Genomic DNA, 23731 nt, shown 5'->3' with positions numbered 1-23731 from the left:
GAGCGTGAATGCGTGAAGCGAATGTTGCACGGAATGACTTGATGATATCATGGCAGGTCGTAACGCAAAGAGCAAACCCATCTACAACATTATTACAATGTGGGCGAAAGATACACTATCTTACACCAGTACGTCTGAGAATACATAATTGGGAGGTATCCATACCAAGGCTTTCAGATCACGACCGTCTCATCCTGATCTTGCCCTCTTTGGCGGCTTTTGGCCGCTCGCCTTTGGTCGAGTTGATTTTGGGCACTTTGCGTTCTCGGTTTCGGTTCTTGACGTTAGCCGTGGTGTAGTAGTTGGTCGATTTCTGCTTGTTGGTCGTCATTCGAGGAGCCTTGGCGGGTCGCTTGCCGTCGGTTTCGTCGAGATCAGCGACAGCGGCTGTAAAGGGAGAACAAGTCAGCGTATGAACACAAGTTGAGAAACAGATTCCGAGGTCGCGGTTGAACGTACCTCGCTTGCCTTTTGCCTTGGCCGATGCAACAGGGACAGCTTCCTCTTCCTCAACCTCCTCTTCCTCGTCATCCTCTTCATCCTCCATGTCGTCCTTCTCAGCATCGTCCTCGAGCTCGAGCTCGTCATCGTCTCCGAGATCACCATCAAGACCACCATCATCGCTCTCATCGCCCGCCATGACCGGCTTAGACGATGAACCGGCCTTGGGGAACAAATCATCCCAAGCCATCTCATCTTCGGCCTCGGCCGCCTCGACATCGTCCTCGTCGTCCGACTTGTCGTACCCTTCACCGGGTACCATCTCCTCGTCACTCTCGTCATCGGCGATTCTACGGTTGTCATCGCCGATAAATTTGCTCATGGTGATAATGTTTCGCAAGGGCTGCTCGACACCCTTGACCTTGCGTTCACCCAACGTCTTGGCGAGTTCGGCCTCCCTGGCAGCCAGCTCCTCCTGCACGGCCTTCTCTTCGACAGTAAGCTCGCCCTCAACCTCCTTGCCAGCGTCGGGTTGACCAGCGTTCTTGTCAGGAGGCATGGCAAAGTATGGGATCTTGCCTCGGATCCAGTCATTCAGCATGATCTTGGCGATACTCTCCTGATCGGGTTCACCACCCTTCAACAGCTTGCCCATTCGCTTGGCGATCGTGCTGAGCAAGACCGTCGCGCCCTCTTCTCCCTCCCATCCACCTTCCCTAGGCTCGAGTCCGTACGTCCGCTCGATGTATGCCGGCCGTACTCGCTTCAACAAGCCCGGGATGTGTTCCGCAGGGGTCTGCAGGTTTTCCACTCGGACGACTCCCTTGAGCACGGTATCCGTCTCGGAATCCTTGGCCGAGATGGGCACGATACCGGGACAATCAATGAGATAGATCCTCTTCATCAAGGTGATGTATTGCCAGACCTGCCCACAATGACGCAGAACCGATGAGTCTACCGATACATTACCAAAATTATTCGCATCGCGGACTTACCTTGGTTTCACCGGGAATAGGAGCGACGGTGCAGACCTTTTTCTTCTTGAGCGTGTTGATGATACTACTCTTCCCGACGTTCGGATACCCGATCAGACCAACCGAGATCTGCTTCTTATCCGAATGGAGGACCGAGAACTGTCGCAAGAGCTGGATCAAGGATCCCTTTCCGAACGAGTTATTGATGGACGCGTGGAAAGCAATGGTAGGTGCCTGAAGGGAGAGGTGTTTCACCCATCGAGCCTGATCATGCCGAAATACCGATATGTCAGTATTGGTTCGTGCGCTCCTGATCGTAGAGAAAGAAGCCAGAAGAAAAAAAGAGATGTCGGACTCAAAACTAAGACATGCGTCACGACGAGCCAGTCTCGGGCCCAAGGCAAAGTCGAGACTTTTCCCCGGACCGTTCGACCTCCGCACCTAAACGGGACCCTTTGACAAGAACACATCAACTCTATCGAGTCCCCCAAGCCCCTCCCTATGGGTGAACGTCCCTATAACGACACCCGCAGAAAAACTCTACGGGGTCTAATCCCCCTTCCGTGAGAAAGGGGGGCGCGTCACGGCGTTTCGGACGATCCAAGACGGACGCTTGCCTACTTTGACGTGACATTCAGGACGTTCGATTGGGTGCGGAAGGGGCAGATTCGTTCTCCCACTCTCGTAACAGACCGACGCTTAGGTAGAATGTCTCGTCGTTTTATAGACAGAAACGAGCGTAGGCCTTGACTGGAGTGTGGGGGCGGATGATCCGCCGGAATAATGGAAAGAAAGGAAAGACGAGAGAGAAAAAACAAAGTCAAGAACATCGCTCGCACTCACGGTCACCCAGGTAGGCACGAGATCGACCTTGTTCAACACGTAGATCAACTGTTTATGGGCCTTTTCCTTTTTCAAAAACTCGACGACGGGTTTACACCTGGTTCCCATGGGGTCCCTGGCGTCGAGCACGTGGATGACGACGTCGGACGAGTCGAGCACCTTGTAGAGTTCTCCCCAGATACGACGGGAGGTACCTTTGGCGTAGATGGGTTCGGACATGAGGGATCGGACGGGGTGGAAGGAAGCGGGTTGTTCAATGTATGCATCCGGGTTGGCCTCTACGACGATATTCAGGTGTATGGTCAGTGATGGCTCGACTAGTCGAAACATTCGAGCTTAGACTCACCCTTCTCGGCGTGAGCATCGGCGACATCCTTGCCGAGCTCTTCCAAACTCCCCACTTCCAACCTCGGTCGTTTCCTCTGCGCCTTGGGTCCGAACGTTCCCGAAAACGGCTCCGTCTCCACGATATGCACCCTCTTGCCCTCCTGTCCCTTGCCCTCCTCTTCCAACAGGCCCATGGGCAGCTTGTTCCTCCTCAACAACACGCTGTACGGGTTGGCCACCTGGGCCGAGAGCGACGTCCGAAAGTGGTCCAGTGCGTTCTGGCTGATGACCCGGGTGTTTCCGAACCATCGTCGATCGGGCTGGACTCGTCCCATCTCGTTGCCCATCTCCTTTTCCGTCTTTTGAAAGGCGGCGGATTGGGTGATCTTTCCGTCACGGTCTCGGACGGCCTTTCCACCGTTGAGCATCTTGACGCGGGAAGCCGACTTGGCATCTCGGTAGAAGTTTTCACCTGAAAGATACGAATGATTGGGGAGGATACGTACGAGTCAGTGCGGGGTTCGACAATTTTGAGGTTGATCCGTAGGTCGACTGAACTCACCCTTGACACGCTTGAGCGTAAACTCTCCCTTGTTGCCCCCCGACTTGCCCGCCGACGCGGTCGGGGTCTTGACGTGGTTCTTTCCCTTGCCCATGATGGAGTTGATGGTACAAGGATATGTAGAGGTGGGTGGGTGGATGGGAATCGAATCAAGTCTGATCGATCAGAAAGAGGTCGAAGGGGTTGTGATCGATCATTCGAGGGTTTCAATCATGGACGGAGAGGGGGGGAGGGGGACCTTGGCTGGTGGGAAATTCTGAAAAACGGAAGCAGAATGTAGTTGAAATCTCTTTCACGTGATTCGGTCAGTCCCGAGATCGGACTTGACCGAATGGAGGGGGATGATTAGACTGACCTTCTTGGAAAGACACGATGTCTACATGTCTAGCATGTCTAGTCTGTTGATCTGTTGTCAAAAGGACACCTGTTTGTCACTCGAACCCCAAAACTACCATCGATAATTGGACACATCGTTACAAGTTGAAACCCGGATACCATGTCGTTGGAGTCTCCGACCGGCTTGTCGGTAGCAGTTCACATCGATGGCCGCTCGCTGCCGGTCTTCTCGCCCAAACACACCAGGGAACCCCTGGGTACGGAAAAGTCGGAAGGATGGATCTGTAGCCAAGTCGACAAGGTCAGTCAGTGGGCTCTTGATCAAGGCTTTCTCTTCCGACTCGAAGTCCTGATACAGCGTTGGCATCGACCAGATATACTCCATCCAGCTGGATTCGACGGCCTGGAGGGCACGCGCTTCTGGCTTCAAGGATTTGCAGCTCATAGTCATGGTGGATGGAGTGATTACGGAGAAGAGAGCTCTGCAGGAAATTTATTCCGCTGTGACTGTTATGAGTGGGCCTTCAAAGGCCGCGGCAGAGGTCTGGCCATACAAATTCGAGAAACCGGTGAGTCCCGAGCGATCAATCTCGACCTCTCAGGACCAAACTAAACCGCCGTATTCTTTTGGATACTGTAGAAATTGCAGGAAGAAAATCACGATGAAACGGCTGGACCATTGAACACTGCCATCGGCACGATTGAAGTCCGGATCGTACGCGTCGTATATGACCCGCAGCCCAAGCCTTTCGTTCCGCAAGGAATGCCGAAGATGACCTCGTCGATGTCTGAGAAGCAGAAGAAAGGCGCTCTTTCTGCAGTCACTCAGTAAGTCCAGTTTGTATCTCCATGTCCGGGTGCGAACGGTAGCTCTGACCCTTTTGTTCACTTCGTTACGAATATAGGTTTGGGGAAACCGTCAAAGTCCGGCCCACCAGCTCCGTTTCGGTCGTACTCTCACAAGATTCCGCGGAATACCCGTACTGCAGACTCGTCCTCCGCTACGCTTCCAAAGACATTCTCACAGCGATGGATATCATTCCAGGTAGGTTTCACTTCCCGTTAGCCTCGATCTCGACATCTCACCCGTCTTCTGTTATAGTCGAACGAAGGGAGAGAGTCTCGCCTCCAGTATCGCCCGAACCAGAGGTCGCTCGCGTCAAACAACGAGAGGAGAGTCCTGTCCCGGCGGTCTCGGCGGCGGCAGACAGGCTCCGCCGAGCCAGGGAAGAACTTGAGAAAGCTGAAAGGGAGAATGCTGCCTTGGAAGCGTCCATCGCTTCAAGGTCGGGAGCGGGAGCGCCATCGGGATCTGGGAAGAGGAAGCGAGGAGCGGGGGACGTCAAGGATGAGGAAGACGAGGAAGACCTCTTGCGAGCTAGAAAGAAGATGGAGAGGGAGATGAAGGACGCTCTCAAGGACTATGACGGGACTGCCATCGACCTCACCGAGGAGGAAAACTTTGCGCCCGTCTTCGTCAAGGGGGAGACGATCGATTTGACCGACGATTAGCACGAACATTACGACTTTTGATTCAGCTTGGGCTTCGACAACAATAATGACAATAACTTCACGAAACCTATCAGATGATTCTACGTTTGTACCAGACTATCAGATATCCGATCCGCAGTCGATTACGTTTCTCGTAGCCCGCTTCGTATACCACTTCTCGTCCGGGTGCGTCTCCAACAAGACCTTCAGTAAGACTTAGTCCGGATACTATGTAGAATGATTCTACGTAATGACCTAAGCCCTTGCCGAGACCCGGTCAAGCGACGCTCTAGCTGTACACGCCGGGATAGCTTGTGGCTGCCAGGCTTCGTCGCTATTATGGGAATAGCCGAATCGAACCGAGCTTGCCTCGCTCGTTCACCACATATTCTTCAATCGCCGATCGTTGTCATTCTATGTAAGGTGGAAATATGATCAGGATCGCCGAAAGGCTGCATAAGTAAAGTCTAGTCAGTCGTACATCGTAAGTTCGTCGTAATTTTGGAAACTCAGTCCCCCAGATACATCTCGTTAAGCGCGTCACTAGCATTACTAGGCGCCGGTCAAATCAAGCGTCTCCCCTTTCACAATCATGACGGGCGTTTCGTCATCCGAGGTCAAATCGATAGTCGTGCCATGGTACCGTTTCAGTGATTCCGTCATCTCGCTCTGCAACTTCCTCTTCACCGTCGCCTTGTCGTCCTCGTCTTCCCCTCCTCGTCTCCTTTTGGTAGTCAACTTGCTGGTCGAGGCGTTCGCGGTCGGCTGCTGCAGCGAACTGGCTAACTGTTCGGCCTCCTCCAGCTCCTTTCGTGCGCGTTGCAGCCTCTCCTCCGCTTGTACGGCCGCTTCCATCTCCTCTCGAGCTCGCCTCAGCCTCTCTTCCGCTCGCTCGGTCGCCTCGACTTCCTCTCGAGCACGTCGCAACCTTTCCTCGGCGGCGATTCTCTCAGGATCAGGGCTCGGGATGCGCGGCTTGCGAGATTCGTCGTCGTCATCCTCTGAAAGCGAGTCCAAGTTCGAATTCAACTCGGAGTTCAGTTCCGATTCGTCAGGATCAGACGTTTGCGAGTCGGATCTCTCCCTGGCATCAGCATCGCCTGGAAGCCACGAGTAGAGACAGACATTCATTAACCAGGTGGAAATACATAACAACTCAATGACACTCACGAGGAACGATGTCCATGGCCATCAACAAGCTCTTCGATCCGTACCGAAGAGTCAGCTTGCAGTAGGGACTCGAATCTTGGTCTTGAACGCTCAGGGTGGTGCAAGTATATATACTTTCCTCCATCTGTTTGATCTCTCCGAGCCTGTAGTCGTGGTGATGTAGTAATGGTGACTAAAATGGGATATCGTAGATGCTTCTTAATTCACTTACTGAGTAACGAGCGACATAGCACCCTTCTTTGACTTCTCTGAAACCGCCCCGGTCATCTGCACTGCTTGCGGCTGATACACCGAGCGTCGTTTCGTCTCCTTGTATTGTAGGCGCATGAAAGTGACCTCGATCGAACCACACGCTGCGCTTAATATTCCGCCACCAGAACCTTCATCCTCTTCAGCGTCTTCTGCTAGCAATTGCTGCACAGAGCAGAGACACGTCAGGCGCGGAGGTCGAAGAGGTATTCGATCAAAGCTTACCGGCTTTGCGAATTTGTATTCTTGATAGGACTGGGCGTCTAGCTCAGGTCCTTCGAATTCAGCGATTTCACGTGTGTGGTCAATTAAGCCGTAGGTCTGCGTTACGATTCCATCAACCTTGAGCTTCGCTTTCAAGTGTTTATGTTTGTTCCTCTGATGAGCGGTATAGCCTGACGTATCTGCAACAACCTTGTAGGTCTACATCGACAATTCAACTGAATGTTACGCGCACGACAGGCTAGCATTGTTGTGATACACACCTTGCCTTCCTCCGAGCAGATCCAACCCTCGCTGCGGAGGGGCTCGGCATCCGAGAAGTGCTTGACTTGATATACCGGGAGAGACCGTCCCTCGACCTGCACCTTGATTTTGATGGTGTCGTCTCGGCAGGGTAACCACATACTGGACGTCTGCGCTATCGGTGGTGCAACGATGTCGTTCCTAGTACCAGTATTCTTTAACAGCTATAACCTCCAAAACTAGTGGCGATCAAAAGCATAGTCAAGCTAGACAAATGTACGAGCTGCAAGTGTACAAGTGTGCAAGTGTGCAAGTGTGCAAGTGTGCAAGTGTGCAAGTGTACGAATTACGAACTCTAGAGAAATCGGGTAGCAACAACCCAGGCGGTGACGTAAATAACGTAAGGGTGGAACCGTGGGCTGGGCATCCAAAACAATAACAAACCCTGAGCGCTCGGTCGGCAGCGCTCATCATGAATCATGCACATCACTGATCGAGCAGCTAAGCAGCTAAGCAGGTCACATACCATCAATAACGATACCATACTGTCAGGAGAGAGACATCCAACCCTAAGGCCAGATACTTAGGAATCTGCCGCGTCGACACAGGCATCTTGAGTCTAGCTAGCAAGATCTGCTCCCTGGTCGGCGATTGCCTACACAACTCCATCACCACTTGACCGCAATCTACCCATGACGACATGCTCTGCCATTCCGCCAACTAAAGCTTGACGAATTGACGACGAACAGCAGCGCAAAGCCTCACGAAAGAACGAATCTGCAGTAACTGTGATCTTGAGAGTAAAGGTTCTCGCGGCTCACGGAAAGCTACGTACGGAGCTGGTACCAAGATGGATGTCACTCGACGAGCCCTCAAGCGGCAGGAGGATGCCGCAGCTGATGCAGCCGCACAGGCTGAGTTCAACGAGAAGAAGTAAGCCTATCTCTTTCAACATGACTGCCGGGATCTCGTAGGGTTACTCAGGTCACTCTCGCCCTGACTTATAGATGGGTATGGGTGCCGGACGAGAAATCAGGCTATCTTCCCGGTTGGATCGTCAAGGAGGAGAAAGCAGACATCACTCAGCCTTTGAAAGCTATCAAGGGGATTGAAGGTGCCCCGGGTGATTACCTTCCTTCCTCGGCAACCAAGCATGGTAGAGAGATGACGCTGGAGGATGCTTCGCTCGTCGGGGACACGATCGCCGATGTCGTCCTCGCCAACGGAGGTGATGTGAGTCCAGTCTTCCGAAGAACGCGACAATACCTTTGATGGCCGAAAAGCTAAAACTGGTCGGTTTGCTCTATCATGAAAGATCCGGAGCATACCGTCATATACTCTGTCGAAGATGAACCCACCCAAATTCGACCGGGTGGACGATATCGCAGATCTAACCTTTCTGAACGAAGCAGGGGTGGTGCATAACCTGAGATTGCGATATGCAGCGGGTATGATCTACGTGAGTCGGTAGCATCCCTTGTCATTGATCATCGAGCTGACCAATTGTACCAACGCGATAAACCAGACGTACTCAGGGTAAGCTATATGCCCTTTCCTTCTTTGTGATAATTGCGGGCCCCCATTGAAACTTTGATCACATCAAAACAGACTTTTCCTGATTTCCATCAACCCTTACAAGGATCTTGGATTATATACCCCTCAAATCGTAGCAGCATATCGAAAGAAACGGAGAGATGAGGCTGCACCGCATATTTTCGCAACTGCCGAAAGAGCCTGGGTGCAGATGGGCGAAGAAAGAGAATGCCAAAGTATTCTGATCACGTGAGTTGAGTCATTGTCTTTGCGGGCAGCTCAGTGTCTGATGATCTACCGTGCAGAGGAGAGTCCGGTGCTGGGAAAACGGAGAATACGAAAAAGGTCATTCAATACCTCGCTGCTATCGCTCCGTCGACCGAACGCGCCTCGGTCGCACCCACTATTCCCAGCTCGCCATCAGGTCCCTCAATCGCACCCCGCGTCGGCCTGCCCCACTCCATGTCTTTCAAGGGAAAAGATGAACTCGAACTCATGAAACGGCAAAAGTCGGGTACACTGGAGGATCAGATTCTGCAAGCCAATCCAATCTTGGAAGCGTTCGGGAATGCGCAAACGCTCAGGAACAACAACTCAAGTCGTTTTGTGAGTACCTCTCATGTCTCATCGACTTGCGCTGCGTAAACCTCATTGGACAATGTTTGGTTTTCATAGGGTAAATTTATCCGAATCCTCTTCACGTCAGCGGGCGCCATCAGCGGTGCCAATGTGGACTGGTATCTGTTGGAGAAGAGCCGTGTTACATTCCGGTCGGCGGGAGAGAGAAACTTCCACGTTTTCTATCAATTGCTGGGATCGGGCAGGGCGGAGAAATCGCTACGAGGCAAGTTCGAAGTTGCTTTTCTCAAAGACCTCTTTTGTTCACCCTGGTGTTCGCTCGCGGGTAGACAAGCTTCTTCTGGGCGATAAACCTGAAGACTACGAATACCTCAAGAACAGTCGGAGCACGATCGATGGGGTGGACGACTCTATGGAATGGCGACATCTCAAGGTGAAGCCTCATTGATCCGGGGTTTCAAACGGCAAGTTGATGAAATCCTGCACCGTGGCATTACCCAGACCGCTCTAGCAACCGTCGGATTTTCCTCGGAGGAGCAATTTGCAGTGTTTCGCGTAGTCGCCGCTATCTTGCACGTCGGTAACATCGAGATAAAAGGCGATCGGTCCGATCAGGCATACATCACATCGCCAGAAGTCGTTGAGAAAGTCTGCCATCTACTAGGCGTATCGAGCTCCGACTTCAGTCGAGCAGTCTTGAAACCCAAAGTCAAGGCTGGCCGGGAGATCGTAACGCAAGCGAGGACGAAACGTCAAGCGGACGAGGAATTAGGAGCTCTCTGCAAGCACATGTACGAGAAAGCTTTCGGAGGTCTTGTGGACAGGATCAACAAGGCACTGGATCGACCTGCTCTGAAGTCGCAAGTGTCGATGTCCTGCCAGATGGGAGACGAACAATGAACTGACCAGCCTCTTGCTCAACAGACTGTTCATCGGTGTCTTGGATATCGCTGGATTCGAAATCTTCGGCAAGTCTTGACCGATTGATCGGGAAAGCAAAGGACCTGAGCTGATGTCGCATGTAAAGATAGAGGTGAACGGGTATGAGCAACTTCTCATCAATTACACCAACGAGAGACTGGTAAGTCGATTTCAATACTTGACCAAGATCTGCTTTGCTCATCCCAATTCATCCGCCCGTATCACTCACTGCTCAGCAACAAGTAAGTTCTGTTTGTGCTGGTTTAATTCGGAGGATCTTTGCTGACAACTGACTTGAAACAGTATTTCAATCACCACATGTTCATTCTCGAACAAGAAGAATACGGGCGAGAAAACATCGAGTGGAGCTTCGTCAATTTCGGCTTGGATCTGCAACCGACCATAGAGCTCATCGAATCGACGCAGCCAATTGGTATCCTTTCAACCCTGGATGAGGAGTGTATCATGCCCAAGGCCACCGACATTACCTTCCTGGAGAAGCTGAAGGCCGAATGGGACTCTTCTAGCAAACCTACTAATGCTCTGAGACATCCAGGTTCTGCCAACTTCCAGTCGACCCGATTCGGTAACGGCTTCGTGGTCAAACATTACGCTGGTCCCGTCGAATACAGCACCGAGGGCTGGCTGGCAAAGAACAAGGATCCCATCAACGACGATGTTGCAGGGCTGCTCTCGAGATCCAGCCAGCCTTCAGTCGCTGCCATGTTCTCCGAGTATGGTGAACAGGCCAACAGCACCGGCTTTGTTAATGGCAAGCGTGTCAAGCGAGGCGCTTTCCGAACAGCCGCGCAAAAACATCGCGAGCAACTTGCATCCTTGGTCAACCAGCTTGGATCAACACAGCCACACTTTGTCAGGTGTATCGTGCCAAACTCCAATAAGAAGCCTAGCCAAGTCGATGTTCCTCTCGTTCTGGACCAGCTTCGCTGCAATGGTGTCCTAGAAGGTATTCGGATTGCACGTCTCGGATACCCAAATCGACTTCCTTTTGTCGAGTTCCGGCAGCGATACGAGGTGTTGTGTCCCAACGTGATTCCCAAGGGGTACATGGATGGAAGAAAGGCCTGTCTCAAGATGACCGAAGCGCTTGAACTCGCCTCTGATGTCCACAAGATGGGTCTCACCAAGATCTTCTTCAAGGCTGGGGTTCTAGCCGACCTGGAGGAGAGGAGAGATGCCCATCTATACGATATTTTCGCCCGCTTTCAATCGACCGCTCGGAGATCCATCGCTCGTCGGAAGCTTAATAAATTGCTCAATCGTGCCATGGCGGTCCGAACGATCCAGAGAAACGCCCGTACCTACATCGAGTTACGAGACTGGCCTTGGTGGCAACTCTTCAACCAAGTCAAACCTCTATTAGCAGCTACACGGGAGGATGACCAGCTTTCGAAGAAGAGGACCGAACTGGCTCTAGCGAAGGAGCGCGCAGAACGGGACGCAGCCGAGAAGGCCAAGCTGGCCGAGTTGCAGATGCGGCTACAGGTGGAAAAGCAAACCATCGAGGCATCTCTTGCTGCGGAAAGGCAAAGTGCCCTCGAAAAGGATGGGCTACTTGAGCGGTCGAAACAAACAGAGTCTGAGTTGCAGGAGGAAGTCCAGGCGCTGCAGGGCGATATTGATACGCTCGAGGAACATTTGGAAGCGGCGGAAACGGCTCGTCTCGCTGCCGAAGCGAGATCGACAGATATCCGCGCCGAATTCGAGGCAAAGACGAAACAGAACGAAGAGTATCAACAACGCGATCTCGCGAATCAACACAAGCTGGCGGAAGCGTCCGAGAAATTGCTGGCTTCCAAGCAGAATCTAGCCCAGGCCGAGCGAGAGAAGGGCGAGCTAAAGACGAAGTTGGAGGAATCCAGCAAGCAGGCCGAGCGAGCCAAGGACGACTTCCTCAGAATTAAGGAACGGGTACAGTCCATCGAAAGTGAGGCGGAAGGCAAGGTCAAGGACGAGAAGACGAAAAAGTGAGTCCAGCATCTGGAATTATCGACGAAGCACGGTCTAATCGATGTACGCTATAGCCACGATTTGATGAACCGGCTGGAGACTGTTATGCGGGAGATGAAGTCCAAGGAGGAACGCCTGACGACCATGACGACGGCATCTGCCGAGTACGAAACAATGTTGAAGCGGAAAGACGCGGATATCGCTGACATCAGGGCGGAATTGAACGCTACTCGGGCCCAACTGGACGATCTCAAGAGGAAGTTTCGAGACGCGGACATGCTGGCCGAGACCGCTAAGAAAGACCTCCAGTCATCCAACGACCGCAACGACAAGCTCGCCGGTAACATGACAAGGGTTCAGCAAGAACTCGACGGGCTCAGAAAGCTCATGTCTGCTAAGCAGAGCGAAGACGCTCAACGAAAGGAGGCCGACCGAAGTCGTGAGCAAGAGCTGCTTAGTCTACGCGCTCAGCTGGATAAGGCAGCTCAGCAAGAGCGTACCCTTCGGGAAGACTATAACAAGGCTTCGGAGGGGCACAAGAAGGAGCTGAAGAACGCACAAGATCAAGTCGCAAAGCAGATTGCGCTGGTATCAGATTTGACAGCTCAGTTGACGGCGGCGCGCGATCAACTTGAAAAGCAGACCTCGTTGCTCAGCACCACCGCCAAGGTCACGAGGGGTCTAGAAGTTGACCTAGCGGAATGCCGCAAACGCTTGATCACGCGAGATGGCGAGCTCGACGTAGTTGTCAAGGCCAAAGAGGTAAGTTGACCCCCACCTCGCCGCAGATCGTCTGGTACTGGGCTGATCAATACATCGAAAAAGTTGCTTGAGAGGCAATTGGGTGTTGCAAAGAGCAAATTGTCTGACCATGAAGATGCGATACTAGTGATGGAGCGCGAAAAGGTCGATTGGGCAGGACGCGTTGACAACGTCAATCGAGAGCTTCGTGCCGAGCGAAACAGATCGGAAGCGGTCGACGGCGAGCTCAAGAACTTGCTGGCGGAAAACAGGGCGATGCGTCAACAAGCTGACCACGCAAAAGCAGTGGCAAAGATGCAGGATGATGAGATCGCACTGCTACGCTCTCGTGAGAACAAGACGATTGTCGAGCACGTACATGTCCTGGAAAAAGCCAAGAAGGTCACCGATCGCGAATTAGCCGCCACAAAGGCAGAAAGGGATCAGCTTTCGTCTGTCTTGCGATCTATGGAACAGCAAAAGAGTCGACTTATCGGTGACATCGAGGACATGGCGCGACAGAACGAATTGCTACGCTCCGAGATGCGCGCCGTTCAGAAGACCACAGGGCCTTCTATGGATGATCTGAACCGCGAGAAGGAGGCTCGGAAGAAGGCCGAAGCTCGCGCCGCTCAAGCGATCCCGCAGGCGGAAGAGATTAACAGGCTGAAAGCTCAGCTCACTAAAAATCAAGATACAATCGCCAAGCTAGAGAAGGACGTCGAGCGTTCCAACAACCGATCGGTCCCTCAAAGCAACGAGATTACGCGATTGCAGGCGCAAGCTGCAGTGGATCACGAGCAAGTGGTCAAGCTGCAAAAGGATCTGTCAGCTGTCAAAGTCGAGCTCGAGCGGGCAAATGCATTGGCGCTCAAAAACACTCAAAGTCAACACCGAACAGCATCCGGTCCCAGTCCCTCCATCAAAGCTCTACAAGAACTACATCTCGGAAACGAACAGCTCTCAAAGTCCATGGCGGAGGAATTACGCCGCAACAGGCTCGGGCCGTTGGCAGAGGCCAACGGTCGGGTTCGCAACGAGAATAACCGACATTCTCTCGACATCGGTTCCATGAGGACTTTGATGACTACGGTGCCGGACGACACGGGAAAGCTTGCTGCTGCTCAGCAAAAGATGGCTCGGGATCTACAACTCCGTAAGGCGATTGCTAGTTACCTTGATCAATCCGGTTGTGCTTATCTGTTGATCGCTACAGTACAAGCCGATCTGCAGACCGCTCAAACGGTTGCCAAGGAAGCTCAGAAAGCTCGTACCGACGCCGAGAGTAGGCGGGCCGCCGTTGAGAAGCGTCTCAAGGATCTACAAGACAATGTGAGCGTCAAATCGCTTAATAAGAATGACACAACTCGACTGACCATTCGCGGGAAAGACGGATGACTCTGCTTTTGACAATGCCGCTGGATTCGCAGCTCGTCTCAACAAAGAGATGGAGAAAGAGCGAGCGCGATATCAGAAGGACTTGCAGGACTTTGAGAGGACTGTTCATCAGACCCGGACCAAATATCAAGGTGAGAGACTCTTGCTTTACGTGGTACCGAACTATTTGTTGACCTGACACTTGCTTTGTTACAGCCGAGCTGGCTCAGCTGACCGAGGATTTGGGCTCACAGAGGGATGACATGCTTCGTTACAAGGAGGCCAATAGGTTACTCAAAGCTAAAGAAGAGGAACTCCGACGCGAATTGGAGGACGAACTGCACAGCTCCTCTGGTTGGAAACGGGAGAAAGAGCGTTTGGAAACTAGAATCGGTCAGTCCTTTTCTCGAGGTCATCTCGCGATCGATCCTGATTACCAACTTTGACTGCGCACTATTAGTGGATCTCAACACCGCTCTAGAAGCTGCTTCTTCCAACTCTGAAGTCAATCAAGGGCAACATGTCAAGCATGTTGCTCAGATGAAAGAGCTTCGCCGGAAGTTGGACGAGAGCGAAACGTGAGCTCAGGTCGACGGGACTAACTTGTCCGTTCTGGTGGCTGACAGACTTGCACGGCAGTGAATGTTCTGCACTTCGCCAGGCCAAACAAAAGCTGGAAGAACGTTCGAATGCGCTATTCGATAAGGAGCTCAAGAACAGCCGGCTCGACCAGAACCGGGCGGTACAGCAGCTTTCTCTCGAGAAACAGGAAATGCAAGCTGCTCTCGATAGCGCCAACGACAAGATTAACCTGGTCAAGCAGAAGCAAGCTCGATCCGAGGCCTACGCCGCTGAATGTCTACAAGAGCTTGGCAAGGTCAGAAAGGTTAATACCGATGTAGATCGACGCAACGTGAGTGGCCGGTTTTTCAGTTTGACCCAACTCTACCGAGCAGGATTCTGACCCGAATCCTCTGCAGACCGCCTTGGAGAAGGAGGTCAAGGCTCTTCAGGTCAAGATCGTCGACCTCGAGACGCAATCCTATGCCAATTCGCCTGTTCCCGGCGCTACGAAACGGCTCGAAAGCAAGCTTCGCGAGGTGCAGCTCAAGCTAGACGCCGAGATCGAGGACCGAAACGAAGCTCTCCGTCAGAAGACCATTTGGGAACGACAAAGCCGAGACTACCAGGCTCAGCTCAAGGAGATGATACAACAGCAAGAGCGACTCGTGCAAGAGCGAGGCGCTTATGAGCGGGCGATTGGAGAGCTGCAATCATCCCTGAAGAAAGCTGTAAGCCGATCGCCAGTCGTATCAACCCCCTGGATACGCGCTGATCCTCGCTTGGCGTCCTTAGATTGATGCTCGATAAGCCAGTCAGAATCATAAGGACCGTTCTGTTCTGTATCGATAACAGCGAGTTTCTCTTTCGTTTGAGACGACCACTTCTGTGCACGACCCCTTTTACGCTACATGACCCAGGAATGACTTTCGCTTCTTGTCCCTATCTAGTGCTCGATTTTAGGTTGCTCTCTTGTAGATCTTCGAGCTTTCGAGTTATCCTATCGAATCATACCCTGCTGTGCAAAAGATCCCGACTGTGATCGGACTGAAACCGAATCAAGGCCTGTTCCGACCACACCCGCTCCCGTCTGGTGCTGATGATGATGTTTTCGATAGAACAAGATCATTTTCTGATTCTTATCATACAACCTTCTACCCCCGGCTCGTCCTCGATGTGGTCCAGCGATTGCCAATGTGTCCATCTTTTTCTCGTCTTCCGGTGATCCGCGTGTCGTTATACGATTCCGTTCTAACGATTTCGATTCCCGCCATGACCTGGCTTGCTAGTCCCTCGCCGAGTTGAGCGGGGTAAGGCGACACTCCTTCCTCCACCTCCGCTCTCCTTCACACCAATCCTTCATCCTCGTACCCTTCGCTCCGCATCTATGCTTCCTCTCCGCTTGATTCCTTATCCCGCCTGTTTAATCTTCCTCCTCGCCGGTCTTGACATACTTGTCACGGATGTCCTATACGTTTCAAAGTCGAGTCAAAGGAAGGGTGCGATAAGGAAGGGGATGAGGTGATCGTTAGCCTTGTTTGAGGAGGCCAGATAATTAGGTTCAAGCAGACAGAAGCTGAAAACGTACCTTCCAGAGCTTGCCTCGGTTGTGCCTCTCCCCTATTTCGAACGCAAGTCAACCCCGAATTAGCTGACTGATCGAAACTTGCGTAAGGAACCAGCAGACTTACAGAAAGCGGTAGTGGCCAAGTCAAAGGTGATGGAGAAGGCAAAGGCTCCCAAAAAGATGGACGAGACGAAGACCGAGTTTCGCCTGACAAAGGTGTTGTAGAAGAGCTGTAGTTTGGGCAATTTCGAGGGATCAGGGTGTTCAAGAGGAGTGTTCATGAGGGTTGCGGATGGAATTGTGATTTTGAGGGAAGGATCGTGATAACCGAGAGGACACATCGATACAGGACGATGAGGAAAAAACAAGCAGTACGGAACTCAATCAGTGCTGTTCCTCCCGGATCGCGGCTACCGGTTCGGAACTCACAGGAGCCATCTTGGAGAGAGATTCTACGAGTCGGTTGAGAGCGAGGAGATGTACAGGTGATTGGCGGGGTATAGATAGATACAGAGTGTTGGCTATACGAGTTGCGAGTTGAATGTGATCGGTTTGTCTTGGTCGAGGTTCCGATTGGTGTTTGCACGGAAGCGAGACTTCCCGGTGGCATCCGCGGTGCGATGATGATAAATTACTTCCGACCGGAAGTAAACCCCCGCGTCGAGAACCCCGTCGACGACGACGAAAGGGAGTTCGACGTCGATCAAACGAAGGTCCTTTCGACATGACACTCGTCGTCGCCTAGAGTCCTTCCCCAACCCAAATTCAGCCCCAACATGGGGTCCGGTGCACTAAACATATACAAAGTCGGCTATGTCACCATCCATCCTATCGGCAAGAGACCCTACAAGCTCTCGCACTCACGAGTCAATCTCGAGGTAGACGGAAGGAAGGAGGCTACGGCAAAGATTGCTGTTGCAGTCAGAGATCAAGTAAGCAGCTATAGTTCTTCTCCAACCCAGTAGACATCATATTCATCTTCATTGGTAGCTCTTCTCTGTCAAGTTGAATCTCAGCCAATTATTCCCCAAAGAATCCTTACGGGACCCACAACCTCCCCGCTCAATCGTCATCGCTCGCAATAGGGCGCAACCTGTCCTTGAAGACTGCCATGATCTCGTAGCTGAGCTTGAAGTTGACGGCAAAACTGTTGCATGTGATGCCTTTCAACGAAACAATACGGTGCAACCACACCATTCATGGACAGAGATGGAGGATGGCAATCCTTTCCGCTTCAAAGAGGAAGGCGAGATCACGGTGACCTTGTTTCGGGTTCTGCTTGGGCGGTGCTATGAAGCGAGAAACCACCGCTTTGGGGAGCACGAGATCATTGCGCAGTACGACGATGATGACGAGCCTTGGTGTAGCTTCAAGTTCTCCTATGAGACTCATCCGTTACGGGGACATGGAGCTGGAGAACAAGCCGAGGTGGATCAAGCCGAGAACGAGAGGCGAGAAAGGATCGAACGAGAAGGAGCCGAGCAACAAGCTGAGAATCAGAGGGCTCATGACAACAGACTCGAGGCCGAACGACTCGCCGCCGTACAAGCCGAGCGGGAACGAGCCGAACAGGAGAGAGTCGGACGCCAGAGGGCAGCTGAAAGACTCGAGGAGAACGATCGACTTGAGCGACTCGCGGATGCGCGACGCCAGCTCGAGGAGGATGAGCGAACGGTGCAGAGAGAGCGAGAACGTCTGCGGATTGATCGGGAGTTGCTCGAGATTGGACGAGCTCGCCTACGCATCGATAGCGACCGAGAACGACTCGAGCGGGAACGCGCCGAGTTTGAACGGGATCGGCTCGCTCTTGAACGGGAACGGGAAGCGAGTCGTAGGCGTCATCGGGCAAAAGTTGAGGTGGACGGGTCGCCTGAGAGACGTCGACGTCAAGCGTCTCGGGTTGACGCCGTCGACCTTGTAGTGGTGGATTCTGATTGATGACGGGAGGGCGTCCTCGATGGAACGATAACGACTTGACGACCGGATACGATCACGTTTTCTCAGTGTCCAATATAATTTTGTCTCCAGATGTCCGTACTTCTAGAACCAGCCCGACGTGGTTTGTAATACAAGCTCCATCGGTCGATCCGATTTCTTGATCCATCTTATGCATACCCCTTCCTCTTCCCTCTATCTCGCAGCAGTCGTCTAGTGGTGGGCGTCGGCCTTGGGCAGGTCCTTCTCCAAGAAAGCGAGGTACTCCTTGGCGCCAGCGTTGCCCTCACCGGCGTCGGCAGAGACGTCCTGAGTGGCAGCAGCAGGGGCCGAGGCGAGAGTGGGCTCGGTAGCGTCGAACTTGGAGAGCTCGGCAGAGAGGTCGGAAGGAAGGGAAGGAGCCTGGGGGGAGGCGGGGGCGGTGTACGACTTGACGACTCCGACGTGGGCGTCCTTGGCCTGTATGAAGCGAAAGTTCGATACAGAGAGGCAGGGCCGGATGAGTTTTCTGCTACTGAGGCTCGATCGATCGAGCGGAGATCGGTCGACGACGGGCGTACCTGGGGAACGGGCTTGTAGCTCCTGAGCTGTTGCAAGTACAGGTCCTGAACCAAGTCTGCGTGGCCGGCATCACAAGTCCCGCAGCATCACACCACCATCGACCAGTCGATGACATCCAGGCGTTTCGAGTAGAACCAAGTAAGTTTAAGCATTGACGTCGGTATTAGGATACGTCAGGGTTTCGGAAGAGGAGCAGGAGATATAAACAAGATGTTGAAATTCGTCAGCATACAGCTCCTCCGATTTACCCGATCCCGTTCTTGACAGTCGCTCACCCTTTCGAGCAACGGTGGTCGAGAAAGACCTGGCAGAGACGCCGACGGACGAGACCCGGAGAGCCTAAACACACTCGCAAGAAAACAAACCCAACAAAGCGGTCCGGTACGCGGTCAACATTTCGTTCCAGCTTGTCCAATCTTCCTAGTCTTCCCGGCGGGCCTGGCTTACAGCGGTTCGGAGGATAGCGACCATTTTGAAGATACTAGTAAGAATGCTTGCAGGAATGCTGGATGAGGCGAGTGATGCAGCTTGTGATCGACATCTACCTCGACGATATCATCGTTGCAGCTTCGAGAGAGGCATGGGTCATGGGCAGACAGCGGGGCCAGGATCCGCGACTGGCTGATGGCGCTTTCTCACGAGACGCGCGAAAAACACAGGGCCTCCTTAAAACTTGACGACAGTAGTGTCTCGAAATGGGGCACATCTATCGCTTTCAAGTTTGCGCTCAATCCGGCGTTCATGGACTCCATGATATAATGTCTACTACTGTACTAATGGTATATAACAAATCATGCGTCCCCCTTGTCGAACCTGATGGCCGCAGCAGTCCTGACCTGTGCGACGTCGACCTTGTGACCGACCAGAGTCCTGATATCGTTGATTCCGTATCTGTCGCGCGAACGTGCATATGGGTCAACTTCGGTCGAAAGCCACCAATTTCACGAATCCACTCACTTGATCATGGTAGGTCGCTCGAGAGACATTCCCCAACCGAGGACTCGCACACCCTTGGGCAGACCCATGGGTTCCAGCATCTCTGGTCGGAACATTCCCGACTGCGACAGCATAGCATGTGATCAGTCGACGGCGACAACTGGTCGGTCTTTCGGCCATGACTTACGTTCCCGACCTCGATCCACCTCTTCAGGCCCTCGTGGTACGAGAAGATCTCCATACTAGGTTCTGTGTAAGGGTTGTAAGCGGGCTTGAACCTCAGCTTGTTGTTTCCAGTCTTCTTGAAGAAGGTCTCCATCATCGCTGTCACAGCCAATGCGACACAAGTCAGCAAAACCTTAGCAGTTTCTGACAAATGGCTTCGAACTGACCGATCAGGTGACCGAGGTTGATGTCGTAGTCTGCTACTACTCCCTCGACCTGATGGAACTCTGCCAGATGGGTAGCATCGGTAGCCTCGTTTCTTTGAGCGACATTGGAAGAAGATCTTCAGATAGACCCTCCGTTATTAAACAGTGGGCTCGTGCTTACCGGAAGACTCGGTCGATACTGAACAACTTGCATGGCTTGAAACCTCCCTCCTGGTTGGCGATCCGATAGAGCATATCGGTCGAGACGGCGGTGGTATGGGTTCGGAGCAACAGCTTCCTGCTCTCCTCGTCCGAGAAGGGAGCTCGGTAACCGATAGAACCGTATCCACCGGTCTCGTGTACCTTCCTGACTCGCTCGTAATAGTCTGCTGGGGGCTCGCCGGCACCGACGGGGTCTGTTTGAGGCCGCATAGAGGAGATTGAGTAAGAGTTCGGATTGATTGCCAGTGCCAGGGATTAAGCGCACCTTTCACGTAGAAGGTATCCTGCATCTCTCGAGCAGGGTGCTGTTGAGGCACGAACATGGCGTCGAAGTTCCAGAAAGCAGACTCAACAAACTTGTTGGTCGGCATCTCGGTGAAACTAAAATTCCAGGTCGATCATCAGTTCTGGTAACGTCATATCGGGTTTCGCTGTCAATGCTCACCCCATATCGAAGAAGATCTGCCTAAACTCCTCTCTGACCTTGAGCAGAGGGTGTAGAGCACCTCCGTCGGTAGGATCACCGAGAGCAGCCATGTTGTACTTCTTGAACTGAGCTTGTTTCCAGGCGCCGCTGCATCGTGACGGGCATAGACCTCATTAGCGACTTACGAGCGAAAGGTAGATAACTTGTCGAACTCACGAAGTCAGCATCTCGGTGGTCAAGTCGGTCTCGAGCTTTTGTACGGTGGTAGCGAAGTTGGAACCTCGAGTGATATCATATCTCGTGTGTTTTCTAAGAGATCGGGAACCTGTGAGTGAGCAGTAGGCATCAACAGAAATGGATGTCGGCTTGTAGCCCACCGTGCAGTGATCAGCTTTCGCTTTCTCAGTTCAGCCAATAGCTTCTCGCCCTCCGGATGCGTCTCTGTCTGACGGATGACCTCGAGCTGTGACCGGGCGACATCGTCGATAGATTCGACCTGTACCGCGAAATTCAAACGTAAGGTACGAGGACGGCGCATTAGTCCTGTGTTGGCTGAAACTTGAAGCCAAATCCGACGTACAGCCTTCACGAAACCAGCTCCTTCCTTCGAGATCCACTTGTTCTTGAAAGCCTTACCTTGACCGATCTTGGTGGTATCGGGTCCCAAAGCCTTCTACTCGGTCCAGATAGCAGACTTTAGCGTTAAACATAACGGCTGAGACAGGGAGAAAAGCCCTGCATACCTGCAGATCCGGCACGGTCATAGGTTCGCCCTGACCCTTCAAGGGAAGCGCAGCCCACACTCTCGCTTCGTGAGATCCGTTCGTTGCAATCTCGACTCCCTCTGCTGTCAGGACGCTAGTGCTTGTGTTGATGATCTGAAATTGTACCATCTGTATGTCACAAGTTTCGTTTATCAGCTTGAGCTATACCACACAACAACTTGACCGAGACGTACCTCCCGGCTCAACAGACTATCAAGTACACCCTTCAACAACACCTGGTTGTCTCCCTCGTTGAACTTGACTTCGGAACCATCTTCGAGCTTGAGAACGAGTTCCCGAGAATCGAGCGTCGAGCTGGATGGGAGCGAGTCAAGAGTGTGGAGGACCAGCGATTGGACCTGTTCTGAGTTGAAACCGGCAGACATCTCGACCAGCTTATGGCGTAGAGATCTTGCGTACGTCGAGAGTTGTGACAGCTGTGTCTTGGCCTGGGTGACTTTGCTGTCAGGTATGTCGCAAGGGTTGCAAGTGATAGCAAGTGCGCACAAGTCAACGTCGTGCTGCCGAGGTTGTGGGAAATGTCGATTTCACGTGACCTCGACCTGTTGAGGCTCGCCCATGCCCCCCGGATGATCAATGAGCACTTGAGCAATAATGTTGACGCTACTGCTACTGATACAGCTCGGAAAGCGTCCAAGTCCCATAGTTCCTGCGATCCATTCTACTCCATCTGTCATCGCTTCGAATTAGTTTCAATTTCCCCGCCATGTCTTTCATCAAGCAAATCCCCAAGTCGCTCAAGGAGCTCCGAGTGCACATGTGCCAAACTTCGCCCAGCTCGCAGGGTCTGAGGTGAGCTATACCGAACACATGTGTTCAAGATGTTCAGATATGCTCACTATGGTATCTTCATCCGCTTTTCACTCTATTTCGGTTGTAATTCGGCATACAATCTGGTTTTGACGACATACACAACGATCTTTTCGTCGTATTATATAATTACCGGATAACACCATGGCCCTCTAACAGACAATTCGTCCTCAGCAACTATCCCGCTCTCAAATCATCCAACCCTGACCTCAAAGTGCTCATCCGGGAAGCCCGAGGTGTTGAGCCTCGAGTGTTTGCTCGATTTGGTACGTGTTCTTCTTAACCCTTGAATGAGATCCGGTCATGATATTATGCTAATAGCGCTCTCTATAATACTTCACTTCACCTTCGCTTGATCAGAACACGGCCGAGAAACACAAACTTCCTTCGCCGACATGTCCGAGAGCGAAGTATCGGAGAGGTTGTCGAACCTCGTCAAGTCGTAATCAAGACAACGACGAATCAGAAGACTAGAACAAGGGGATGAAGTGAAGGGCTGCCGGGAAGGCAAGAATCGAAGGACCTTGACCTTCACAGAGCCGAGAGATCGAGAGCTGGACCAATGGAGGTACAGGATCATCACACGCCGGATAGATGGAGGACGTACCGAAGGGACGGTGTTGGGGGCTTCAAGATGTACAAGATGACGAGGAAGCCGTTGTACTTGTCGGGAACATACAAAATTCGAACTGCTAGTTGTGCGAGCCTGTCCATCGAAGAGGCGGTTCCTTCGTAGACCAACGGGAATCACTGGACATTTGGCTGTCGGAGTCCGGTGCGCTAGCCGCGATATAAACGACGTACAGATGGTAACTGGTTTCCGAAAAGACAGTGAGAAAGATCATCTATACAACACTTCTACTGAACTTGCACAACGTCCTCCTGCCCTTTTCGGCGTTTCGACCCGAGACCCACAATACCACGCGCCTTATCGGTTGTCTCGTGCACCATCGTTCGTAACTTGACTTTCCGTTCCTCCCTCGCCCGCCTCCGCCACTCTTCGTATCGCTTGATACTGTCGGGCTGGTTGAACGGGTCATAATTCCAAGTCTCTTTGAAACGCTGAAACCTTGTGCCGGAGGTGACGGTATCCTTGTCTTTGGTGACGGAGCTGGATGAGCTGGAGGTGCCGCGTTTGGGGTCAGCGAGGTCGAGCTGTGAGCTGTTGTTGCTGTTCGTGACGTTTGTCGGCGCGGGAGGCATGGTGAGGAGTTTTCAAGGTTTTGTAAGTGGGATTAAAGGAAAAGGGATGAAGCTCGTTGCTGCTCAATGGATCGGCATGACCCTGATCGCCATACGGCAAGTCCAGAGTCCGAGGCGATATATATAGACTCGGAGCTGGGGAGGAGTCGAGTCACTCGGCGAAAACTCTCATGAAAGGAAGTAGCGAGGGGTCGCCACCAGTCGTTTCGAGAGAGGCCAAGGCACGCCTGAGGCACGACAGACTGTTTCACCCGCGAAATCTCTTCTTTTGTCCGACAGAGACCGTGGAGCGTTGTTGCTGCGATTGTGGCGACGGCTAAGGTTCCACAAGGCAAAAGCCATCACGTTTACAGGTATCGATATTTACATCATC

The 23731-nt window shown here is 52.6% G+C and overlaps 9 protein-coding genes across 9 annotated transcripts; 4 read left to right on the top strand and 5 right to left on the bottom strand.

The window, feature by feature from the left end:
• Window positions 1-25: 25 nt before the first annotated feature.
• HD553DRAFT_309006 (NUC091 domain-containing protein) lies at window positions 26-3321 on the bottom strand. Its single transcript, XM_046179619.1, has 6 exons — window positions 3148-3321; window positions 2605-3057; window positions 2259-2536; window positions 1437-1679; window positions 460-1366; window positions 26-387 (listed from the first exon to the last, which is right to left on the bottom strand). Exons 1-6 carry the CDS (start codon window positions 3239-3241, stop codon window positions 179-181), a joined length of 2184 nt encoding a protein of 727 aa, XP_046037841.1. The 5' UTR covers window positions 3242-3321; the 3' UTR covers window positions 26-178.
• Window positions 3322-3558: 237 nt separating this feature from the next.
• HD553DRAFT_349201 (uncharacterized protein) lies at window positions 3559-5388 on the top strand. The gene is made up of 5 exons (XM_046183441.1): window positions 3559-3784; window positions 3858-4052; window positions 4124-4311; window positions 4389-4528; window positions 4586-5388. The coding sequence occupies exons 1-5, from the start codon at window positions 3644-3646 to the stop codon at window positions 4993-4995; spliced, it is 1074 nt and encodes a 357-aa protein (XP_046037840.1). The 5' UTR covers window positions 3559-3643; the 3' UTR covers window positions 4996-5388.
• Window positions 5389-7164, bottom strand: HD553DRAFT_334699 (uncharacterized protein). Its single transcript, XM_046182159.1, has 5 exons — window positions 6879-7164; window positions 6619-6816; window positions 6356-6558; window positions 6145-6287; window positions 5389-6074 (listed from the first exon to the last, which is right to left on the bottom strand). The coding sequence occupies exons 1-5, from the start codon at window positions 7017-7019 to the stop codon at window positions 5527-5529; spliced, it is 1233 nt and encodes a 410-aa protein (XP_046037839.1). The 5' UTR covers window positions 7020-7164; the 3' UTR covers window positions 5389-5526.
• Window positions 7165-7375: 211 nt separating this feature from the next.
• HD553DRAFT_349199 (nonmuscle myosin heavy chain b) lies at window positions 7376-15629 on the top strand. The gene is made up of 21 exons (XM_046183440.1): window positions 7376-7791; window positions 7866-8091; window positions 8174-8317; window positions 8384-8394; window positions 8467-8640; window positions 8697-8997; window positions 9067-9235; window positions 9300-9403; window positions 9472-9830; window positions 9895-9938; window positions 10002-10051; window positions 10189-11879; window positions 11937-12624; window positions 12688-13759; window positions 13820-13935; window positions 13994-14132; window positions 14197-14373; window positions 14441-14558; window positions 14620-14893; window positions 14961-15272; window positions 15337-15629. The coding sequence occupies exons 1-21, from the start codon at window positions 7709-7711 to the stop codon at window positions 15349-15351; spliced, it is 6267 nt and encodes a 2088-aa protein (XP_046037838.1). The 5' UTR covers window positions 7376-7708; the 3' UTR covers window positions 15352-15629.
• A 32-nt stretch (window positions 15630-15661) lies between these two features.
• HD553DRAFT_308997 (ubiquinol-cytochrome C reductase) lies at window positions 15662-16632 on the bottom strand. The gene is made up of 4 exons (XM_046179618.1): window positions 16538-16632; window positions 16233-16338; window positions 16130-16161; window positions 15662-16009 (listed from the first exon to the last, which is right to left on the bottom strand). Exons 1-4 carry the CDS (start codon window positions 16544-16546, stop codon window positions 15965-15967), a joined length of 192 nt encoding a protein of 63 aa, XP_046037837.1. The 5' UTR covers window positions 16547-16632; the 3' UTR covers window positions 15662-15964.
• Window positions 16633-16835: 203 nt separating this feature from the next.
• HD553DRAFT_209210 (uncharacterized protein) lies at window positions 16836-18130 on the top strand. Its single transcript, XM_046177150.1, has 2 exons — window positions 16836-17040; window positions 17099-18130. Exons 1-2 carry the CDS (start codon window positions 16885-16887, stop codon window positions 18044-18046), a joined length of 1104 nt encoding a protein of 367 aa, XP_046037836.1. The 5' UTR covers window positions 16836-16884; the 3' UTR covers window positions 18047-18130.
• On the bottom strand, window positions 17832-19176 carry HD553DRAFT_308995 (ATP synthase complex subunit H-domain-containing protein). The gene is made up of 4 exons (XM_046179617.1): window positions 19052-19176; window positions 18880-18943; window positions 18604-18659; window positions 17832-18502 (listed from the first exon to the last, which is right to left on the bottom strand). The coding sequence occupies exons 1-4, from the start codon at window positions 19073-19075 to the stop codon at window positions 18257-18259; spliced, it is 390 nt and encodes a 129-aa protein (XP_046037835.1). The 5' UTR covers window positions 19076-19176; the 3' UTR covers window positions 17832-18256.
• HD553DRAFT_308994 (putative phenylalanine-tRNA ligase) lies at window positions 19171-21776 on the bottom strand. Its single transcript, XM_046179616.1, has 12 exons — window positions 21519-21776; window positions 21304-21453; window positions 21141-21233; window positions 20938-21056; window positions 20777-20869; window positions 20579-20707; window positions 20399-20514; window positions 20093-20327; window positions 19933-20024; window positions 19728-19864; window positions 19562-19662; window positions 19171-19495 (listed from the first exon to the last, which is right to left on the bottom strand). The coding sequence occupies exons 1-12, from the start codon at window positions 21708-21710 to the stop codon at window positions 19396-19398; spliced, it is 1557 nt and encodes a 518-aa protein (XP_046037834.1). The 5' UTR covers window positions 21711-21776; the 3' UTR covers window positions 19171-19395.
• Window positions 21777-22051: 275 nt separating this feature from the next.
• On the top strand, window positions 22052-22601 carry HD553DRAFT_340968 (thioredoxin-like protein; the record flags this gene model as incomplete). The annotated part of the gene is made up of 3 exons (XM_046182594.1): window positions 22052-22137; window positions 22315-22421; window positions 22516-22601. 3 exons carry the CDS (start codon window positions 22052-22054, stop codon window positions 22599-22601), a joined length of 279 nt encoding a protein of 92 aa, XP_046037833.1.
• Between the last annotated feature and the right edge of the window lie 1130 nt (window positions 22602-23731).

This window comes from Filobasidium floriforme, assembly GCF_021052385.1.
Source record: "Filobasidium floriforme strain CBS 6241 chromosome Unknown HD553scaffold_7, whole genome shotgun sequence".
Taxonomy (NCBI): Eukaryota; Fungi; Basidiomycota; class Tremellomycetes; order Filobasidiales; family Filobasidiaceae; genus Filobasidium; species Filobasidium floriforme.
Note: the sequence above shows the minus strand (reverse complement) of the source record. Positions and strands in the feature narration are given on the sequence as shown.

Bases quoted from the DNA above. Each gene is read 5' to 3' on its own strand.
- HD553DRAFT_308995 (XM_046179617.1), bottom strand. From the start codon at position 19,075: ATGGTCGCTATCCTCCGAACCGCT. The intron at 18,944-19,051 runs GTAAGCCAGGCC...GAGTGTGTTTAG, and splicing joins TCGCTATCCTCCGAACCGCT to GCTCTCCGGGTCTCGTCCGT. The intron at 18,660-18,879 runs GTGAGCGACTGT...CCGGCCACGCAG, and splicing joins GACCACCGTTGCTCGAAAGG to ACTTGGTTCAGGACCTGTAC.
- HD553DRAFT_349201 (XM_046183441.1), top strand. From the start codon at position 3,644: ATGTCGTTGGAGTCTCCGACCGGCTTGTCGGTAGCAGTTCACATCGAT. The intron at 4,053-4,123 runs GTGAGTCCCGAG...TGGATACTGTAG, and splicing joins CATACAAATTCGAGAAACCG to AAATTGCAGGAAGAAAATCA. The intron at 4,529-4,585 runs GTAGGTTTCACT...CTTCTGTTATAG, and splicing joins AGCGATGGATATCATTCCAG to TCGAACGAAGGGAGAGAGTC.
- HD553DRAFT_308997 (XM_046179618.1), bottom strand. The intron at 16,162-16,232 runs GTAAGTCTGCTG...CGTTCGAAATAG, and splicing joins CTTGGCCACTACCGCTTTCT to GGGAGAGGCACAACCGAGGC. The intron at 16,010-16,129 runs GTACGTTTTCAG...TGAAACGTATAG, and splicing joins ACCGAGGCAAGCTCTGGAAG to GACATCCGTGACAAGTATGT.
- HD553DRAFT_209210 (XM_046177150.1), top strand. From the start codon at position 16,885: ATGGGGTCCGGTGCACTAAACATATACAAAGTCGGCTATGTCACCATC. The intron at 17,041-17,098 runs GTAAGCAGCTAT...CTTCATTGGTAG, and splicing joins CTGTTGCAGTCAGAGATCAA to CTCTTCTCTGTCAAGTTGAA.
- HD553DRAFT_309006 (XM_046179619.1), bottom strand. From the start codon at position 3,241: ATGGGCAAGGGAAAGAACCACGTCAAGACCCCGACCGCGTCGGCGGGC. The intron at 1,367-1,436 runs GTAAGTCCGCGA...CATTGTGGGCAG, and splicing joins CTATTCCCGGTGAAACCAAG to GTCTGGCAATACATCACCTT. The intron at 388-459 runs GTACGTTCAACC...CTCCCTTTACAG, and splicing joins CAAGGCAAAAGGCAAGCGAG to CCGCTGTCGCTGATCTCGAC.
- HD553DRAFT_334699 (XM_046182159.1), bottom strand. From the start codon at position 7,019: ATGTGGTTACCCTGCCGAGACGACACCATCAAAATCAAGGTGCAGGTC. The intron at 6,817-6,878 runs GTGTGTATCACA...TTGTCGATGTAG, and splicing joins TCTGCTCGGAGGAAGGCAAG to ACCTACAAGGTTGTTGCAGA. The intron at 6,075-6,144 runs GTGAGTGTCATT...CGTGGCTTCCAG, and splicing joins GGCCATGGACATCGTTCCTC to GCGATGCTGATGCCAGGGAG.
- HD553DRAFT_349199 (XM_046183440.1), top strand. From the start codon at position 7,709: ATGGATGTCACTCGACGAGCCCTCAAGCGGCAGGAGGATGCCGCAGCT. The intron at 13,760-13,819 runs GTAAGGCGATTG...TGATCGCTACAG, and splicing joins GGCTCGGGATCTACAACTCC to TACAAGCCGATCTGCAGACC. The intron at 14,559-14,619 runs GTGAGCTCAGGT...CTTGCACGGCAG, and splicing joins AAGTTGGACGAGAGCGAAAC to TGAATGTTCTGCACTTCGCC.
- HD553DRAFT_308994 (XM_046179616.1), bottom strand. From the start codon at position 21,710: ATGTCTGCCGGTTTCAACTCAGAACAGGTCCAATCGCTGGTCCTCCAC. The intron at 20,515-20,578 runs GTGAGCATTGAC...CTGGAATTTTAG, and splicing joins CAGATCTTCTTCGATATGGG to TTTCACCGAGATGCCGACCA. The intron at 20,328-20,398 runs GTGCGCTTAATC...GGCCTCAAACAG, and splicing joins GGATACCTTCTACGTGAAAG to ACCCCGTCGGTGCCGGCGAG.